The 17151-nt window shown below is 37.4% G+C and overlaps 1 protein-coding gene across 3 annotated transcripts in view; it reads left to right on the forward strand.

Annotated features, from left to right (window-relative positions):
- SLC4A1 (solute carrier family 4 member 1 (Diego blood group)) overlaps positions 1–16299 on the forward strand; it is a 61925-nt gene extending 45626 nt beyond the window's left edge. For all 3 annotated transcript variants that reach the window (XM_034415920.3, XM_087893990.1, XM_034415919.3), the window contains 7 exons: positions 3694–3870; positions 5402–5491; positions 5977–6137; positions 6481–6734; positions 8603–8772; positions 11525–11698; positions 14338–16299. In XM_034415920.3, coding sequence (XP_034271811.2) covers positions 3694–3870; positions 5402–5491; positions 5977–6137; positions 6481–6734; positions 8603–8772; positions 11525–11698; positions 14338–14418 — 1107 coding nt within the window. In that variant the 3' untranslated portion in view covers positions 14419–16299. The remainder of the gene's footprint in view (positions 1–3693; positions 3871–5401; positions 5492–5976; positions 6138–6480; positions 6735–8602; positions 8773–11524; positions 11699–14337) is intronic.
- The last annotated feature ends 852 nt before the right edge of the window (positions 16300–17151 follow it).

A 17151-nucleotide genomic window follows, 5' to 3' on the forward strand; every position in this document is an offset into this window, starting at 1 on the left:
TATTAAGAGATTTCTGTATCTCCCTTCAACACCCTTTTCCTGAATGGTACACAAATAAATCAAAATACTATTCATTCACATCTAATAACAAGGGCCTTGAGTCTGTGATAGTATAATATATACAGAATGCCTGCCATACTAACTCAGACATATGGACCTCAAGGATTAAGTAAATATGGCAACTGACAGGTTTTGTAAAAGCAATCCAGAAAACACAGAAGAGCTCTAAGCATTGGGTATTTCCTTCAAAGATTTATTAAGCAGATGACTCAACTGAGAAAGCATCTGGGGAAGGTAGATACCATAGAAAGTCATCCTTACATAATCATTAAGCTTAGATAGATAGCTCAAGAAATCCCAGGGAAATATGATTCATAAAAGGCCCTCTTCTCATTCCAGTACAAATGTTTTAACACTTTCCTCAGCTCCTTATTAGGAAAATTTAAAGAATTTGGAGGCCCAAATAACACCTGATTTTGAGCTTTTTCTTCACAGAGTCTTAGATTTTTATGAAAAGGGATGTTAACCTTATGGTTTCAAAACGGAATAACCCTAGATCTGCATTTAAAATTAAACACATTTATCTATTTATTTATTTTGTCAAACATGTATGAGAAAACAGATATAAGTATAAACATGGACATGGACACAGGAAATGAGTATGAATAAATGAGGACAGTAGGACAGGGATGGTAGGCACGCTGGTGCGCTTATGCATCCCCCCTTACAGACCTCTTAGAAATGGAGTGAGGTCCATGGTAGACAGTTTAAGATTAAAGGTTTGGGGGTTTGAGGATGTAACAACAGAGTCAGGTAGTGCATTCCAGGCATTGACCACTCTGTTGCTGAAGTCATATTTTCTACAATCGAGTTTGGAGCGGTTTACCTTGAGTTTATATCTATTGTTTGCCCATGTGTTATTACATACCTGGAAGAAATATCTAAATATTTACTATTTTTATATTTTAAGAATCAAATTCTTCTTTGGCAAATAGAAAGAAAATGTTTTTATATCTGAGATGATATGTTCCTTATTTACTATCCTGCAGATATTGCTATTAGTTTATCAACATTCAGAATCTGAGCACTATGAACCCCATATTTGTCAGATCAACTGCTTTTGTCTGATTGTAGAGCTTAGATACGTTGTTAATACTCAATTCCTGAAATAGGCATGTATAGCAATTTTTGAATGCACTAATTAAATATGGAAATGTATATTGAAGCATTTTGTTCAACGTATGCTTCCGTACCAACAAACTATTACCCAACTGCTATAGCAATTGCCTCAGTTACACAAAGAACACAGTTACAATTTAAAAAAAAAACAACCCACATCAATATTGGGAATCTTCCTACTTCAAGAAGTAATTTCTTGGTGTCTACTTGTCCTTTCCCCCCTGTCCATTAGCAGTTAACGGTCCCTGGGAATACCTGTCCTCTGAACGCACAATTCCAAAGCTTACTTTGCACAAAATTTGCAAGAAGAAACCAGCATATGTAAGCAGGACTTCGAATATCGCATTAAGAATATCTGAAATATTACCACATAGCCACTTTTGCCTGTTGCTTTGCTTCCTTTGGCCCCCACCCCTACTCGCCCTTGAGGGGTAGCATTGCAGCTATGATTATTTTTTGTGGTTTTGCAAATGCTGCCGCTGCCGCTGCCACCAAGCTGTTCTCTCTCATTGGTAAGTAGCTGTTAAAGCAAGTAGTAATTGCTTATAGTTTGCAGTAACTCCTTTGCTTTTTTTCCTTTCCTGTTTTATTATTAAACACAGATATAACTAAGGTGCTGTTCCATCTTTATTTTAAAAAGCTCAATCTTTGTTAGATATTAATTGTTTCACATGAGCAAACTATGTGCCCTTGCATATCTGAGGAAGAACCTAGTCTGTGTAGTTGTTACCTGGTTTCCTGTATTATGCAAAATTCCAACCTTGGGCTAATTGGATAAATATAATTGAACTAACTGCGTGAGAATAAGAGAAAGGAGGAACTATAGATAACTATAGATTTTTGTATACTGCCAGCTGTCAGAAAATTCATTCCTATATGAGTCAGGCTCATTGCAAAATCTTCAAAATAAGACTCCTACATGCTACCCCTTGATAGAAAGAGGAGAGAGAGAAAGTTGAATGCACTTCTAGAACAGAAATTCGGGTTCATTTATATTTAAGAATACACTCATATTGCCACAAGTAGAATGTAAGTTTAAAGAAGAATGAAATACATATGATTTATTAATGTGTGGCTTCCTATTTTAGCTACCCCTTATTGAAATCAGGATAAATGTGTATAAATGCAGACAAATTACAACATGTATTTATTCATTTGAAATGACTAATAAAAATAATATTAGGAGGAGAAAAAAATTACTGGGACCAAGGGAATGCTTTGTTTTTCTTTTTTCTTTTTCTCAGTCATATATATGTAAGCCATTAACAGCAAGGAAGCAGAGAAGGATAAATTCTTTTCATAATATAAATCCCATCTCAGAAAAGAAAATATCTGTTTCTAAAACCACATTTAGCCTGAAATCTCACCCAATGTGACATTATCCCAGAAACCTGTTCTGAAACCTATTAACAAGTGGAATGAGGATTTAAATCCTGCTGCATCAGATCAAGGTTCTGTATACTCCTGCATCTTATTCCCAGTAGTGATTGATCTCAAATATGTTCAGTACTTTACAGAAGTGTTTCTCAATCTCTACAGCTTTAAGATGTGTAGACTTCATAAGCAAGTATGCATTCTCAACCAATATTTTGGCTGTGGAATTCTAGAAATTGAAGTCCATACATATTAAAGGTACTGAACTGGGATGGGTTTCAAAACCCATTGCTACTGGTTCGCTCAAGGGCGTGTGTGCACATGCGCACGCGTGACGCTTTTGTGCATGCACAGAAGCGTCCGGGTGGGTGGGTGAGTGAAGCCTCCCACCGCCGATGCTACAGTTTGCCCGGTCCGGGGCGATCGGTAGCAACCCACTACTAGTACTGAACTTTAGCCTTCTAGAACCATCTTTGTGAATAAATAGTGAAAGCACTTCTTTAAAAATGACTGATCAGATAATTGTGACTGTTATGAGACAGGGATTGTGTGATTCTTTCTGAGAATCTCATAACAGAAATACTCAACAATGGCAAATACTTTGCCATTGAAAATTCTTCAGAAGCTGCAGTTTGTACAGAAGGCAGCTACCTAAATTAGCTTGAATTCATATTGCCAATTTTAAAAGATCACAATTAACTACTTGCTTGTTTCCAGGTCCAACTCAGATCATAGCGAAAGATTTCAAAATCCTAAAAGTCTTGAGAGATCAATGGCTAAAAGAGCATATTTCAACTCATCTCTACTTTAAATAATCTGCTGATGGTAACCAATCCTTCTCTTTGTAGGTGGATGGAAAACAGATGGGAAATACTTGTTGGTTGCAGTAAATCAGTTAAGAAATACCTTGAGATCATCACTATGTTGTAGAAATCAGCAAAATCTGATCTATTCTAATATGTGGTATCTATACTTACCGCTTTCATATGGTCATTAAAAACTATGTTAGGTGGGGGTGGCTAGGAACTTCTCCGCCACATGAAGCAATAATCTATTGAGTCCATACTAGATAATCTTACTGTCAAAAAAGTTCATTTTCCTGCTTGCGCAGCTTTTAAACCTATTTTCTTTCCATTGCAGATTTTTAAAGCACATCCTCTGAAAGGCGTGTATAAAAACATCACCTTTTCCGGAGAGGAAGAACCAAGGGAACCTGTACCAAATACTGCTCTGCTTTCTCTTGTGCTGATGGGAGGAACATTTTTCATTGCTTTCTTCTTACGGAAGTTCAAAAACAGCAGCTTTTTCCCTGGCAGGGTAAATCGTCTTTAGGGCTTGGATGAAATAGAATTTTTGCTTAGCCTTTTGAAAGAAAGGAGCTTAAATCTGTGCTTGCCTACAGGGGTTTAGTCTACTGTGTTCCATCCATAATTGGAATCAAGTGCCCTGTAAATTGAAGCTGTGGGATGCTGGGAGAAAGGTTTTAATTATCAGCTTAAGTTACAAATATTATAATAGAAAATGCAAAGTATTTAATCATCAATGGAGCTGCAATTCACATAGACTGAAATTCACTTACCTGGAAATAAATCTTATTGAATTCAGAGAGGCTTGCTATTGAATAATTGAACTGATCGCTTTAATAAGCCACAAAAAGTTATTTCACTGGATGACTCTCCCAAGAATAAATAAAATTAAGCTGCTTTTCTGCAACATTCAAGCTGATATTTAAATGGACAACCCCAGGATTAGATGGTTTGTAACGAACATAAAAATATATTGATTGAGCATAAGGGTCTCAGTTTAAAAATCTACATACTAATGTGTAAATCTACAAAGGCAATTAAAAAAATTACAGACATATAGGGAAATCTTAGAAGTCAAAAAAAGAAAATTTTAGGTTTTAAATAAAGAGAAGGGACTTCAGTTTCCTATAGAAATCTTATAGTGTTTAGCATTGCAATTTTATATAATTCACAAGGATTGCTTCCAAGGACATAAATGTAGATATAGATCCAGATAGACATGGATTAAAAGCCTGAAAGTAATCCCTGTGAAATTCAGTAAGACTGCCATTCTATCATATTTACCAATCAGAATATCAATCTCAGTTAAAATGGAACTTTTGTATAAATCCACCCATAATGTATTGTGCTGCAAGAGAAATGTGTCGTTTTTAGTGCATGTGCAATTTTAGTGCAATTTATTCTTGATATATTTCAGATGAAAATCCCAATATAATATTATAAAATTACAGCTGTATTTTCTTCCCCAATGTACAGATGTCTGTTCCATCATTTAGATTTTTTAAAAATAATACATTAGCACACATTCAGAGAGTTTGAGGGTATAGCTAAATTACAGTTTGCAGATCTCTGACAATTGCTCATAATAGCTGGGGCTGCTGGGAGCACTTCAGAAATATTTGAAGGGCCACAGGTTTCAATCCTGCATTAATAGCTGAATGTGTGGTCATTTCCACACTAGCAATTTCTAGCACTCTTTATAGTCATTGAACCATAATTGGGCCAAAATAATAGTAATGAGGATAGATTTTATATCATTACTGTGTTGGCTGAGTGGCATTGTGAAAGTTCTACCAGCTGCAAATGGGGAAATCTGCTCTAAGAACAATTTTTAAAAGTCCCCTGTTGTTACTATGCATAAAGTTAGAGAAGGCCACCATTTGGATTTTAGAGTAGACTTTCTAATACGTTATTATCTTTTCTTTCAAATGCTAGTGTGGACAGCAGTCTAGAAACTGAGAATCTCTTCTCTACTTCTGATACATCAACCCACTCTATCCCCCAATCATTACTGCCATGTTAACACACTTATTTTTTGACAGCTTCGCCGGGTGATTGGTGACTTTGGTGTCCCTATTGCCATCTTTATCATGACATTGGCAGACAATCTTATTAAAGATACCTACACTCAGGTAACAATTGTTTTATTTATTAATGCAGCTCCTTCACCCTATTTCTTTTGTTTCTAGTCTAACAGTTTGGGGCTTAATGCCCTTTCCATCCAGAAGGGAAGGAAGGTGCTCATACACAATCCTCCTCTTTGAATAATTTTGATTTTTTTTCAAGAGAGTTTGCCTAAGAGATTTAAAATAAAATAATAGAATGACAATCTGCCCATTCCAAATATAGAAGTTAGCTGCAATGGCCATTGAATCTGATTTCAACATTGACAATGGTAAAATTCTTATACTGTATCAGAAGTGTTGTAGTGAACGGAAAATCTTGTAGGCTTGTAGTGAATGGAAAATCAAAAAGAAATTCACAAAGCCCATCCAATCTTCCCTTTTGGCATCCATATCTGAAGGGAAAAGATTTATTATGTTAAATATGGGGATGAGCAAGATACTAATGGATCTAGAGTCCACTGATTTTTCTCTACTTTTCTTGTTTTTCCTAGAAATTGAAGGTTCCCAAAGGCCTTCAAGTTTCCAATACTGACAAACGGGATTGGTTTATCCATCCATTAAAAGAGCCAATCCCCAAATGGTTTTTGTTTGCTGCAGCTTTGCCAGCTCTCCTGGTTTTCATTCTCATCTTCTTGGAGACACAGATTACCACGTAAGAAATTGGGGAAAGATGAAAAAGATGGGATAAAATGAAGATAAGTAATGATTGACCCAGGAATGGGTCAAAAGGATGTCAAAAGGACATGCAATAGATAAAAAGAGGGGGGAAAGGAAGTTGGGATTCAAGAAATGCCTCCTGTAGGCATTTAGATAAGAAATGGGTGATTATGTGGGTTCCAATTTTACATTGATTTCATATCAACTCCAGTATAAAACATGCATGTACAAGTTTGATAAAGATGTTTTGGTTGATCCTGATGTCAGAGATGTCACATCAATAATACAATACTAAAATAACAAATAAATATTTTGTTTTAATTTTGCTGCCACTTCAGGCTGATTGTAAGCAAACCTGAGAGGAAGTTGCTGAAGGGTTCAGGTTTCCATCTCGATCTCCTTCTTATTGTTGGAATGGGAGGTATTGCACCACTTTTGGGCATGCCCTGGCTGAGTGCCACCACAGTGAGGACTGTCACTCATGCTAATGCTCTGACAATTATGTCCAAGACTACACTGCCAGGAGAAAAGGCCTGCATCCAGGAGGTCAAGGAACAGAGGATTACTGGCTTCCTGGTGGCTCTTCTTGTGGGTGAGTTCTTTTACAAAAGATTCCATTGATTGTATTTATTTTTATTTATTTCAAGTTTTACAAGGCTGTCCAACTCAGACAGTGTGATTCTGATTAGCATGGAACATAAACAACCAATATTTTTTTTTTAATGAAAACCATCTACAACAGTGTTTCTCAACCTTGGTAGCTTGAAGATGGGTGGACTTCAACTCCCAGAATCCCCCAGCCAACAGTGCTGGCTGGTGCATTCTGGGAGTTGAAGTCCACCCATCTTCAAGCTTCCAAGGTTGAGAAACACTGATCTACAACAATATAAAACGTAAATGTAATATGGCAACCAAGCATACAACAAAACAGCGACAAGAGGAACTCACACTCCAGCCCCTAACAACTGAGGAAAGCGCCAGATCTTAAGGTCTTAAGGCGAGCAGAGTTTGGGCCTATTGTGTATTCGTGGTAGTGGAAAATGATTCCATATAGCAGGAGCAATCACAAAAAAGGCACATTTCTTAGGACCCCATAAAATGACAAGATTTAAAACAGAGTACTGTCACTGACGGAGCATGTGGGTTGAGCAAAGGTTCTTGGGAGAAGGCAGTTCCGCAAGGAACCTTATCCTATGATATGTAAGACTTTAAAGGTAATCATCAAAATATTGAATGATTGACAAAGATTTAACTTAAAACAGCCTACATCCTGTTCACATTTAAAGTGGTTAAAGAACAAATGAGATGCCTTTTTTTAAAAAAAAATAATAGATGGGTAAGTGCAAATACAGATAGTCTTGACTTACAACCATTTGTTTAGAGACTGTTCAAACTTACAACAGCATTGAAAATGTGACTTATGAACATTTTTCACATTCTCATGGTCATGTGATCAAAATTCAGACTCTTAGCAATTGGCATGTATGACAGTTGCAGTGTCCCTGGATCGTATTATCATCACCTTTTGTAACCTTCTGACAAGCAAAGTCAAGGAAAGGAAAGGAAACCAGCTTCATTTAACAATTGTGTTACTAACTTAACAACTGTAATGATTTTCTTAACAGCTGTGGCAAGAAAGGTTGTAAAATGGGACAAAACTCTCTTAACAACTGTCTTGCTTAGCAACAGAAATTTTGGGCTCAGTTGCGGACGTAAGTCAAGGATTACCTGTAATAGGACTTGACCCTCCTTTGCATTATCTTAAGGCTTAGTTGCAGTGCATACATTGAACTAAATATCTAAATTATAGATATATGAGCTTTGATAAACTCCTTATTCCCATCATATCCAATTTACCTGTTCCTACTGTTGTTACAAGAAGTTATGATTATTTTTAGAATAACTGGATGTATAACTGCTTAACCAGGGGTGAAATCTACTTACCTTCCTTACCGGTTCGGAAGCGCATGCACATGTACAGAAGGTAAAAAACACATTACTTCCTGGTTTCCCACATTACCAGGAAGTAATGACACAGGGGGTGGGTGGGCGGAGCTTTACTCCGCCATTGCTACCGGATCATGAACCACCAACCAAGATCACTACTGGACTGGGCGATCAAGCCTGATCCAGGAGCATTTCACCCCTGTGCTTAACCCAATATGCAAAAGGACAGCTCTCACATTTGGGGGGAAATGTATACTTTTGATAAGCCAAAACTGGAGCCAAAACTGATTACTGACCTTATGCTCTACTTGTGAATGTCTTCTTGTCCCCAACTGATATGAGTAAGAATGTTAGGCAAGGTTACTTTCCTTATCTCTTCTGATTGGGAAAAAGAATGTTACAATTGTTCCATTCCAATGTGGTGATGCGTGTGTATTGTATAATCTTTAATTACATTAATATTTTAAAATTAAATCTCTTTAATCTGCAGCATTGTCTTTTGCTTACCTACAGGCCTGTCCATACTCATGGAACCCATCTTGAAGCTGATTCCACTTGCAGTGCTCTTTGGCATCTTTCTCTACATGGGGGTAACATCTCTCAGTGGCATTCAACTATATGACCGCATACTTCTCATGTTGAAGCCACCCAAATACCATCCAGATGTATCTTATGTTACAAAAGTAAGCTTTGAAGGCATAACTACTACATTTCTCTTGAGCTGTGAGCTTGAGAATTGCTGAAGTGAGGAAAACAGATAAATCTATGGGTCAAGAGGTTTGCTCCCTAAATATTAGTCCCTGATCTTGTCTATGACTTCCACATAGAGTGTTAATATTACTTCTACCTCCTTGGGAAAGCAAGCTAATCATCTTCTGCATTTGCTGTAGTGCAAATGGAAAATTTGGAAGAGCCTTGGTAGTACAGTGGTCTAAGGCACCCTGTTATTAAGCTGGTTATTAAGACCAGCTGCCTACAATTACTGCAGGTTCAAATCTCGCCAAGGCTCAAGGTTGACTCAGCCTTCCATCCTTTCTAAGGTAGGTAAATTGAGGACCCAGTTGTGGGGGCAATAAGCTGACTTTGTATAAATATACAAAAAGGATGAAGGCTATTGCTGAGCACATTGTAAGCCGCCCTGAGTCTCCGGAGAAGGGCAGCATATAAATCAAATTTAAAAAAAAAATTGTTTTGCAATTTCTAATGTTGGGATTCTGCAAAGTTTGAAGGTGAATCATTTTCCGATTTACAGGAAATCTTGTTTTATCCTATCACTTCCCATCTGATGTTAAATTTCATGGTCATAGCAGTAAACTAGATTTTGATCTTTCTTATCCGTTTCTAGGTAGTTTTACTATCCTTGTAAATAAAAAAAGTCCTATTTGTGCTGATTCCCCCTTCTTATATAAGTAGTCCATATCAAAATTCTTGCTGCATTCTGTCTTTGGGTGCAAGTGGGCTTATACCTCTGAGTTCCAATGCCCATATATAAGAGGCTTTATACTAAAACCCTATAACCATAATTATAGCTGTTGGAAAAAGAGCTTGGCTATAGAATCTTGGTGTCATGCCTTCTTTACAGTTCTCAAGGAATGATAGATAGATAGATAGATAGATAGATAGATAGATAGATAGATAGATAGATGAATGATAGGTAGATGAGACAGACAGAGAGACAGAGAAAGAGAGAGAGAGGCAGAGAAAGAGAAAGAGAGAGAGACGGAGAGACAGAGACAGAGAAAGAGAGAGAGAGAGAGAGAGAGGGAGAGACACAGAGAAAGAGAGAGACAGGGAGAGACACACAGAGAGAGAGATAGAGAGAAAGAGACAGGGAGAGACAGAGAGAGAGAGAGACAGGGAGAGACAGAGACAGAGACAAGCTACGTTCAGGGAGGCATTTGTAAATAGCTAGAAAACCTGAAATGAGAGAAGCAATTTATTCACTCCTACACTTTTATGCGGTATAAATTTTGATTGTTCCAGGAACAGCTGTAGCTCAGGGTGCAAAGCAGCAATAAAAAATTTTTGGCCTCTGCTACTGGATGGCTAGAAGTTGAAATTTCTTTCTTGTTCTCAATGTTTGGCAAGCATAAAAATGATTATATAGCCAGGTTCAAATCATGGGAGGGGTTGGAAGAGTGGACCAGTGCCATGTGGAAGTGTCTATAGACAAGCCAAAGAAGTAATGGAAATATATACTTCTTTCTGAGCTTTGTTTACCTACTTCATTGAAGTATTTATTATTTATTTGTTTGTTTATTACATTTCCATACCACGCATCTCACCTAAATGATTCTAGGCAATTTACAACACTGCATGAAAGCTTGATTAGAAATATCACAGATTCTTTTATCAAAGCTTGAGCATATCTGTCTTCCAATTTAGAGGGCTATGATTGGAGTATTATGGAACCAGATTTTTTAAGTTAAACCACTGCCAGAATTTTTAAGTTGATCATAGGACAAATGTGTTATAGAAATACAGCCACTGAATCATAAATTAACCACAAAGGCATTTTAAGAGGAAAGTGTGTTAGTCAATAGTAGCAAAATGATCAGGAATCCTTTTCTGACTAACAATTATTATTAAAAACCATAGGGGTTTTTGTGAGCTGCAGAGCTACATCAGATGCATTGTATATCACTCGAGCCATTCTATGAATCTGACTCTTCCAGATTAACTACAAAAGTTGAATTTACAAAACAAGCTATTGGGCTAATGGGCTAAAAAATGGCTGGCTAATTTATGGCTCAGAATGCTTGTAAGATCACACAAAATATGACCAGGAAAGTTGATAACTGAGTGATAAAGCCTGTGCTTTGCATATGGAAAAGCCACAATCTAATTTACAATAACAGGCCTGGGAAAGGCCTCTGCATGAGATCTTGGAGTTCTATGAGGGCCAGAGTTTGACAGATTAATGCTGTCAGTGATTTGATCATGATTCATAGAGAGGTATGCCTGATTTTAAGCCTAGCCTGTTGAATAAACCACAATAAAGTTCAAACCTACATTAAGTCATAGCTCATAATGGCTAAATTCACATACCAGATTAAGCCATAATTTGTGCTATCTTTGCAGTTGAAATTTCGATGGCTGAGTTTTATTTAGTTATTCCATTTCTGTAACCATCCATTTAAGCCAGTGTCTCTGGGTGGTTTACAGTTCTAAGAATATAAAAATGCTTAAAACATAAACATGAATTTTCACATAATTGTGTGCCATGTACTATGGTTAACAAATCTCAATGGCTGGACTTACAAATTGCAACAAGAAAAAAAAACAAATATTACATTTTTGCATGGTGTGTCATTCATACACATGTACTCACTTACATATAAATTAAATGCCATTGCCAGTATTGACTCTGGCCAATGGTTGAAGGAAAGAGCTGCTAATGTTGCCAACTATTCCTGTTTTCTTTTTATCCCAAAGGTCAAGAGCTGGCGTATGCACATCTTCACCTTCACCCAGATTCTCTGTCTAGGATTGCTGTGGGGAGTGAAATCCAGCCCAGCCTCCCTTGCCTTGCCTTTTATACTCATTCTGACTGTCCCTCTTCGACGCTTCCTGCTCCCTGTCATTTTCACAGACATTGAGCTCAAGTGTGTAAGTACTGTGGTGTTCTCTCTTCTCCCACATCAATGGGAGCTTCTGATGGGAAACTTATGTGTGTATTTAAGTATTTCTTTATTTAAAAGTCATGTGCCTACCAGTGCAGCTCTGAGTCACATAACCTGCAGGTCAATAATGATTATCTTTCTTAAAAGAAGTCTTACCCACATCCAGAAAAGAATACTATGTGCACCAGTGGTGGGTTGCCCCAGTTCGCACTGGTTCTATAGAACTGGTAGTAAAACCGGCGGGAGGCTCCATCCACCGACCCCAACGTCATCAAAATGCTTCTGTACTTGCGCAGAAGAGCGTGCACGTGTGCAAGCGAAGCAAGTGCATGCGTGTGGCCCCGTTGCAAACCGGTAGTAAAGGTAAGTAGAACCCACCCCTGGTGCGCACCTACATTTCATATAGCAATATATCCCAGATTTTTTCCTCAAAACTTCTGAAATGCAGGGCAACCCAAATTGATGGTGGCAGTTGATGGTGGGCTCAAGAGTAAAATATCTACATTCAGTTCTTATTTAAAGTTTGCAATTTCTTTCCATGAAATGCAGTCACAGCCATCAATGTGAAGAGCTTTAACGGGGAATTGGCCACATTTATGATATAATCAAAGCTTTTTTTTTATTAGCAACTGAGATGGACAGTCATCCCAGAATGTTTCATGACACCAATAATTTTCATGGCATTAATAACAATAACTTATAAAAGCATACCAGATAGAGGACAATCTCATGAGGTCTAGCCACATCCATCTTGGTCACTGCTGATGCCCAGGTGGAATCATTTTTTTAATCTCTGAGAAAGAGTGTTGAAGTACAAGACCAATTGATTTATGTGTTGGGCCCGTACAACCTCTCACCTTGGATGCTTATAGATGTGTATGAATAAGAAAGTCAAGAACAGCCTGTCTTTCTGTGTGGATATAATGCAAGATGAATGAATCTTTTTTCTATGAGGCATAGTAGAAGCAGAGGTCTTTTCAGACGCTTTTCTCTCCTACTGAACTTGATGAAAATTTTTCATGTATAATGTGAACCTATATTCAAGTCTACTAGCAGCATGTTCATCAGCTTGGGTGTTCCATTAGCATTTTCTGTCACTGGATGTGTCTCCTTTGAATTTTATTGAATTTTAATGTCTAGCAAAATTGACTATAAGATTACGCCCTTAGTTTTTCCCCAAACTACTACATAGTGCATGTAAAGCACTTACTGCTTTTGTTAGTCATGATGGAATAGCATGATTGAGGAAACATACTCATGTCCATATCTGGCAGCTCAGAATTAGATTGGGCCCAAAGCAGTGGTGAAATGTAAAATTTGTTACTACAGGTTCTGTGGGTTTGGCTTGGGGGGGTAATGTTTTTTTTTTATTTTTAAAAGCATTTTTTCTACAACCTTAAGATGTTGCAGAAAAAAATGCTTTTAAAAGTCTCTGACGATCCCAGCTGAGCGCACGATCATCAGAGGTTGTTTTTTTTTTTACTTTTAAAAGCATTTTTTCGGCCGAAGAGGTTGTAGAAAAAATGCTTTTAAAAGTTAAAAAAAAACCAGCCTCTGATGATCGCACAGCTCAGCTGGGCATGGGGGGGCCCCAGGGATTTTTGCTACCGGTTCTCCAAACCACCTGCCGCCATCGCTACCGGTCCAAACCGGGAACATATCATCCCTGGCCCAAAGCTCCTTTTGTATCTGGATCCAAAATTGATGTATCTGAGAGAACACAAAGAATTTGCATTATTTTGGTTTGCGGTTATTTAGCGCAAGAAGGAAATTATTTATGAATTTCTGTGCACTTCAGTTCATCGCTAATAATGAGGATGCACCATGACATAAGAATAAGGAAGCATATAGGAGAGTTGAATATATATGAATTGGTGAAATAACAACGTTTATTTATTTATTTATTTAAGAAAATATATATGGCCGCCCAATTCACTCTCTGTGACTCCAAGTGGCTTACAAGGATAAAAGCTCAATACAAAAACAATAAAAAAGCAATAACTTCCCACTCTCCATCAACAACAATCATACGAGTCATTTGATGGGCTCCAGAGGTCCCCATGCCCGTTGCCAAAGCCACATCTTTGAGATTTTGTGAAAGAGTACCAAGGTGGGGGGCAATTTTATCTTTGCAGGGATGATGTTTCATAGGATAGAAGCCATCATGGAGAAGTCCCTTCTGCTTGGTCATGCTAGATGCTGGACCTTCTTAGGAGGGGGGATCCATAACATTCCCTGCCTCCATGCTCTGTTGGGGTGGGTAAATGTGACTGGGAAATATTTTTCATTTCATTTTTCAGTGTTTTCTTAAATATTGGACTTTATTGGTAACTTTTGGAGAGCCACTGAAAGCATTTCCAAGGCTTGAAGAAAACAGCTCTTAACAAATGTAGTGTAAAAGATTGCACACCAATGAAGTAAATAGTACTAACTAACTTATTATTATGAAGAAGCTTATTAATTATCTGATTCTATATAACCTGGCTTCATATGTAATGACTATTTGAAACTAATTAATCCTTGGCAAATGGGGGGAAAAAATCAAGATTTTCAAGGTTTATGTACAGCACTCTGTTTTTTTAGCCACACTTAGCTTCTAAATGTACTTCTCTCATTACCTTCCAGTTGGATGCTGATGATGCTGAGGTGACTTTTGATGAGACAGAAGGCCAAGATGTCTATGATGAAGTCCAGATGCCTGTTTGAGCACCCAGCTGCTGCTGCCACTAGGCAAATGAGGAACCAAATTTTTTCCCCCAAAAAACATTGGATATCAGAATCTGGAGGAAGATATCCATAAAGCTATATGAATCAGAGTATATATATATATGTATACATTAATTGCACATGGCCAAACATTCTGGTGGTGTAAATATATATGATTGTCAACACATGGATCCTATAGGATTTAAGAAACATATTTTCCCCCAGTCAATTATAGTTCTATAGTGAATTTTAACATTTCTTTCTTAGGATTTAGGAAACAGACGTACTTTCCCAGAAGGGGAAAAAAGTACCAAGATATACAAGAATTGTTGAAGAGATGATACATGTTAACAGTGGACTCTATTTTTAATGCAGCTATAACCCAGATGCTTCTCTTCTGTATTTGTGTGTTTGTGTGTGTGAAGCTTTATCGGTCATAGAGGAACCCATCTACTTTTATACCAAGATAAGAAGCATTTTTATTACTCACATTGCCAGACCATGTACACCAATGAATATCTGTGATGTGTTTTGAAAGAAATGCTGAAAATTCATCACTGTTCTCTGATGGACCATCAGAGTGAATGCTTCAGAATGCTGGAGTGGACTGAAGCTAAGAAGAAAAGGCAGTAAGATCTTTCTTTAACCACTGGAATTATAGAATAGAAAAAAGCTGGAGCATGAAAATGAGACACAGGAGAAACACGACAAGGGTGCCATATTCGCAATGGAAAGAAGCAACAAGCCTAACCTCATGGTGGAAACCAGGAATGGAAGTGGCATCAGGTTTCAATAATCAAGAATGCTCATTTGATGTGAAATGCTGATAGATGAATGAAATCCATCTCAGCTTGTCAAGTGGGGATGACATATTTGAAAAATTGGCTTCCCTGCAAAGCTAGTCATCTTTTTCTTTGAAAATGGATTTCATTTTTTGTGAATTCATCCTACTCCCTTTCCCACTGAAACTTGAAGTATGCTAATATGATGAAGCCGTTGTCCAAATGATGAAGGCATCATCCAAAAATACAGTTCTGCCTTGGTTACTTCTGTTGCTTGCTTGTTCTTGTAGTTAAGTTTTAACAAATGCTAGTGTTTTTTTCCTTAATCTGTCCCTACCTGGGAAATGTGCCACTTGACAAAAAATTAGTATATCCCAGATTATAATAATTAGAGCTGTATATTTGAAAGAGCAGCAAAGGCAACTACCTTGGTGCATATTAACATTCAGAGATTCTTAGCTTCCAATTAAATACCAATTACTAGTCCTTAAGAAAAGAAAAAATGTATAAATCTCATCAATCAGTCCTTCTTTCCCCTTCTTGCTTATTAACCATTCCAAAGTATTCAAGTATTCCTGCATCCAAGAAGCCATTCTAAGCTAATGTCTACAAACAGGCTTAATTTACAGACTGTTATTGCAAAATAGGCTTTACTTTTTGCACACCTTGATATTTCACATGCGTCAATCTAACAGTACTTATATATAGCAATATAGAACTTTCTTCCTCTCTCATTTTAAATTTCTATATTGGGTGTTGTTCTGAATCAAGCTTTGAGTCCTCATTAACTTTCGCTTGCCGAAACACTTTTAAAATGGTCTTCGGCAATCCACGTTTTTTCTTCTCAGTAATGTCACATGTTGCCCACTGAAAGTTTGTTGTCTTATGGATTTTTTTCCCCACATGATTGTAGCAATAGTGATGAATGTAGGATCTATATTAATGCAGGATCTATATAAATGCAGCAGGTTCCATTTCCTCCTTAGAATTTTTGAAAATGTTTCTCATGATGGTATGAATTCAATATTGGTAATAGTCATTTCAGCAATATTATTATTTGTTATTTCCTAAAAAATAATAAAGGTGCTAAACTCAACAATATCTGGAGTCCTTCAACTTGTCAATGCCTGCCTTCTAATGTCAAGCATGCATAGACTACTATTGTGTTGCATTATGAGTGAAAACTTTCTGTGCATGACTAAGATACTTTCTCTTTATTATTTTATATTATCCAGGATGAATATCTAACCATCCACTTCTTAACATTAATTTGATTAGGATAAAGACTGAAGAAAAAACAAATGGTAATATTTCCTCTTGCAATGCATAAACAATTTATGGAATTTATTGCCGCAAAGTATAAAGATGCTCATTAGCTTATATGGCTTTAAATAAAGGATTTGGTATACAGAATAAAAAGTGACTAGATCAGTGTGTATTAGTCATGACAGCCAAATGAAATTTCCTTCTTTAAAGATATTATGCCAGCATAAATTAATGAGATGACCAGTGTTATTGTGTCCTTCATGTGAACTTCTCAGTTTGTAAGTGATTTCTGTTAAAATGGGGAAAAAACCTGGTATTCTGATCCATGACGTTTTTAGGTCCTTTTATTAAAGAGAAAGAAAACCAAACCAAAAAATATATTTAGCCTTGGAGCCATGAGTTCAGATCAATGGTGGGTTTCAAAAATTTTCCCTACCGGTTCGGTGGGTGTGGCTAGGTGGAGGGCATGTGACTGAGTGGGCATGACCAACTTGATGTCACTCACGCCCACGCAGTCACATGACTCCCCCCACCTAGTCACACCCATAGGAAAAGGTAGGAAAACTTTTGGAATTTCCACCCATCTACTCCCACCCTTCCTTCGCCAGTCGCCCCCATTTCCCCTCCTTTAGTGGCTCCGGCCCTAGCCCCGCTTCCTCTCCCACCACCGCTTCTTTGCTCGGGC

The sequence above is a fragment of the Pantherophis guttatus genome, chromosome 4, assembly GCF_059756535.1.
Source record: "Pantherophis guttatus breed Tessera chromosome 4, ASM5975653v1, whole genome shotgun sequence".
Lineage (NCBI taxonomy): Eukaryota > Metazoa > Chordata > Lepidosauria > Squamata > Colubridae > Pantherophis > Pantherophis guttatus.